We start from the raw sequence: 4,069 nt of genomic DNA, 5'->3' as shown, positions 1-4,069 counted from the left end.
TACAGCCAGAATTAGATAAAAAACCAGCTGGAAGAGAGAGAGAGAGAGAGAGAGAGAGAGAGAGAGGTGGGACAAAGACCTGAGCCCAAATCTGCTAGATGTCAAAGTTTATGCTCTTAAAATATGGATTATTTCTGTAAAGAAGGAATAATAACAGACACACAGAGGGAGAGGGGGAGGAAGGGAGGGAGGGAGAGAGAGAGAAAGAGGGAAGGAAGAAGGGAGGGAGAGAGGGAGGGAGGGAGGGAGGGAGGAAGAGATCTGAGCGTGCGAGTGACATGAAATGTCATCACAGCCATCCTGAAACCCAGACTGACCTTGTGCCTGCATGCGAGTCCTCACTAAAGCCAGGGGGTAACTGGCCAGTTGCCCGCAGGTGCTGGACAGAGCCCCACAGCTCAGCAGTACCACCACACCAGGGTTGACAGTGTCTTTGGCAAAGTTATCCAGCCAATAAGTCTTCAAAAGCTGCCCCCAAAACAAAGAAAACAATCAACAAAGGAGATACTCAGCCATCGCTCGCTGAACATTATCGTCTTCAGGGCTGTTTCATATAGTCAACTCTAACAGTAAAATATTTTAAGCAGAATATACATGCTAACACATAAAAGCCCTACGTACCTAGTTGTGCTGGTTTGAATGAGAATGCCCCTGTGGTGGTTTGAATAGGGATGGCCCCATAGACTTGTGTGTTAGAATGCTTGGCCCCCAGGGAGTGGCACTATTGGAAGGTGTGGCCTTGAGCTGGAAGAAGTGTTTCACTGTTGGTGGTGGGCTCGGAGATCTCAGAAGCTCGTTAGTCTCCTCCTATGCCTGTGTATCAAACGTAGAACTCTCAGCTCCTTCTCTAGCACTGTGTCTGCCTCACCAAACCCTTGAGTTCTTAAAAGTCCCAAGTCCTTCTTTCAACCCAGCATCTAATGCAATGGCTTGTGAATATGGTGTGTGTTCAGTACATGTTTCTCAGATTCCTAAGGTATTAAGTGACCCATGTGGCAGGAATGACCAAGTTTGTTGACCTGAATGGCAGGTGGTTCGTATTCATATATTTCCTGAGCTGTCTGAGTTGTCTTGAGCTCAAGTCTCCACAGGCAAGCTTCACTTTATAGACTGAGCTGCCTTCCCCAGCCCCTACCTCCAGCCCTAGGGGCTGTTAAATGATAAGGGACAAAGCTGTGGGATCCACATCACTCCCCTGGCTTCGTCAATGCCAGGTGGTAGTAATTCTAATAAACTTCTGCTTATTTTTCTCTGTGCCTCCCCATCCCTCGGGCCATCTTCTAAGCTGCATTTGAGCGCAGACTCTTCATTAACAAATGTAAATATGCAAGGAAATCTAATACAAAAAAAAAAGGCTCAACACATTTGTGATCTCACAATCGGGGTGCTGGAAAGATGGAAGAACACCCCTGTGGGAGTCCAGTCACAAACAGTTTTGCTGGCCACTGGCCAGCCACCTTGCAGACTACCTACCCTGCAGCCCGAAGCATGCTGTGTCCTCACTCACCTCATACACAGCGAGATCGATGCCTGCATAAGGAATGATGCCCAGTAAGTTGGGAACATAGCCTTTGTAGAAAGCCCCAAAGCCTTCCTGTTTCAAAATCTTCTTGGCACATCCATATATTCCAGAGTATTGTCCGGTTTTGGCTACCGCTAGCCGGGTTTTCAGAACCTAGAGACCAAAGAATGCAACACAATTTAACTCACATTTAACACGGGACAATTCAAAAGTATTGATTTCATGAAGCACTAGCAAATTCTCTCTCTCAAGAGAATGTCCAGTTCATTGATAGATTCTCCCTCGTGTGTTACTTCCACTGAGAAGCTAAAATCAGAGCCAGAAAGGGCCAGTTATTTCAAAGAGAGTCTGAAGGAGGGCTTTGCAGATAGATAGATAGATAGATAGATAGATAGATAGATAGATAGATAGATAGATAGATAGATAGATAGATAGATGAATGAGTGGGTGGTGGGTGGGTAGATAGATGGATGGATGGATAGATAGATATAAACATTTTAAAAATGTAGACCAGATAATTTTTTATTATTAATTATGAAAGCTTAGGCTTGTTTCCAACTAGCTCTTAGAACTTAAATTAACCTGTTTCTATTCATCTACATTCGGCCACGTGGCTTTTGACCTCTCCATCTGTATGTCTGACTCCTCAGTGTCTTGCTGGTGCCTAGTTTCTAGCCCTGAGTTCCGCCCCCCCCCCCCCCCCCCCGCAAGGTTCTGCCTATTGTCTCCTGTCTAGCTACAGGCCATTTAGCTCTTTGTCAGATAATCTTTTTGATGTCATAATAAAATTAATTGGCAAGGAAGGTGAAAAAGTGGCGGCATAGGGGACAATTCCATTGTCTTCACTGGAGCACAGGCTGGGGAGATGGAGGGTGGAGAAGGTGACGGTATTAGTTGAAATGAGGGGTGTGGGTGGAGGCTCAGAAGTAGGGCAATCTACAAAGCACTTAGGGCACAAGCATGTGGACTTGAGTTTGACACTCGCAAACCCCACATAAGAGTCTGGCATGGGAGTGGATGCCTGTGGCCCCTGGGGAGGGAAGACAGACGGCTCTCTGGGGCTTGCTGGCTAGCCAGCCAAGCCTAGAATGGTAAACTCAGGCCAGTGAGAGACACAGTCTCAACACAAGGTACGCAGTGCCTCCTGATCAATGACACCCAGGGTTGACCTCTGGCCTCCACAGGCAGGCACACACACACACATACACACACACACAAACATGCCTGCCCATGTGCACATGCGTGCACAAATCTATTCCCATGCATATCACAAAGAGGTTCAAGTTAAAGGTATATTTTACTTAGGAAATAATTTTACTTAGGTTATAAGCTAATGAGAAATCCTACCTAGCTGTATCCATAAAAATTATCCATATCTACTCTATTAGTTTTGCTATAAAGTGTGAGTTGGCAAACACTTTTTGCAAAGGCCAAACAGTACTTTAGTCTCTGCTAGCCTCTCGTGCACAGTCTCTGTTACATATCCTTTGCTTTCTCCCTGCCTCTTTCAGGCGTAACAACGATTCTTTGCTGAGGCTGTACACACGGACCGCAGGTGGTCCACGGTTTGCTAGCCAGCCGGCGCTCTTCCAGAAGGGTGTCTAGTTGTTATTATCGTCCTACGACCAAAGTCTCAGCTTCCACTACTGGGGTTATGGTACAAAAGCTCACTGGAGAGGAATGAGAGGTTTAGCCCTCATCAGCACCCTGGCAGCCAGCCTCTGAGATGAGGATCCTGTTTCCAGGGATGCTCTGCTTTGCAAGATGCCCCTCGCACACAGTACCAGGATCAGTCTGTGTAGCCAATAGGGTACAGCGAAAGTGACAACAGACAGAGCTTAATCTCACACAATGGCTTGCTCTCTTCTCGCTCACGCCACTGACGGTAAAGGAGGTCAGGTTGGCATGCTGCAAAGATCCACAGACCTTCTACAGAGGCTTGCCTAAAAGAGACTGGTGTTTTCAGCCAGCAGCCGGCGAGGCCTGGCAGCAGGCACCTGAGTGAGCCTGAAAGCAGCTCCACCCCAGGTCACCCTCTAGATGACCACAGTGCTGGCTGACACCTTCACAGAAGGCGCTAAAACACCTGGGGCCAGGAAAACCTAGCTGTGTTCTTCTCAGCCTTCTAATCGCCAGAACTGTGAGATGCTAAAGGCTTGTTTTAAACTGTTAGGTTTGCGTTGACTTAGTACACGACTATAGCTAGCCAGTGCAAACACCACCAAGCAGCTGGGCCTCAGCAGTACTTGCCTCCATGGGATAAATAAAAGTCTGCGCAGTTGCTCCAGCCATGGAACCAGAAACGAACCGCTCAAAGGTTCCTAACTTTTGTCCTTCCTCGGTCAGCAACTTCTTGTACTGTAAAAAGGAAGTTTTAAGATGAGCATTAAGCTGGGCGGTGGTGGCGCACGCCTTTAATCCCAGCACTCGGGAGGCAGAGGCAGGCGGATCTTGTGAGTTCGAGGCCAGCCTGGTCTACAAGAGCTAGTGCCAGGACAAGTCTCCAAAGCCACAGAGAAACCCTGTCTCGAAAAAACCAAAAAAAAA

The 4,069-nt window shown here is 47.5% G+C and overlaps 1 protein-coding gene across 1 annotated transcript in view; it reads right to left on the bottom strand.

Moving 5' to 3' along the window:
- The window catches only part of LOC101996373 (calcium-binding mitochondrial carrier protein SCaMC-1), a 41,406-nt gene that overhangs the window by 3,277 nt on the left and 34,060 nt on the right, over positions 1-4,069 (bottom strand). Inside the window, exons 7-9 of the mRNA XM_005367911.3 lie at positions 3,773-3,880; positions 1,508-1,675; positions 318-468 (exon numbers count right to left, since the gene is read on the bottom strand). Of these exons, the coding sequence (XP_005367968.1) occupies positions 318-468; positions 1,508-1,675; positions 3,773-3,880 (427 nt within the window). The remainder of the gene's footprint in view (positions 1-317; positions 469-1,507; positions 1,676-3,772; positions 3,881-4,069) is intronic.

Source organism: Microtus ochrogaster, unplaced genomic scaffold (genome assembly GCF_000317375.1).
Source record: "Microtus ochrogaster isolate Prairie Vole_2 unplaced genomic scaffold, MicOch1.0 UNK25, whole genome shotgun sequence".
Lineage (NCBI taxonomy): Eukaryota > Metazoa > Chordata > Mammalia > Rodentia > Cricetidae > Microtus > Microtus ochrogaster.
Note: the sequence above shows the minus strand (reverse complement) of the source record. Positions and strands in the feature narration are given on the sequence as shown.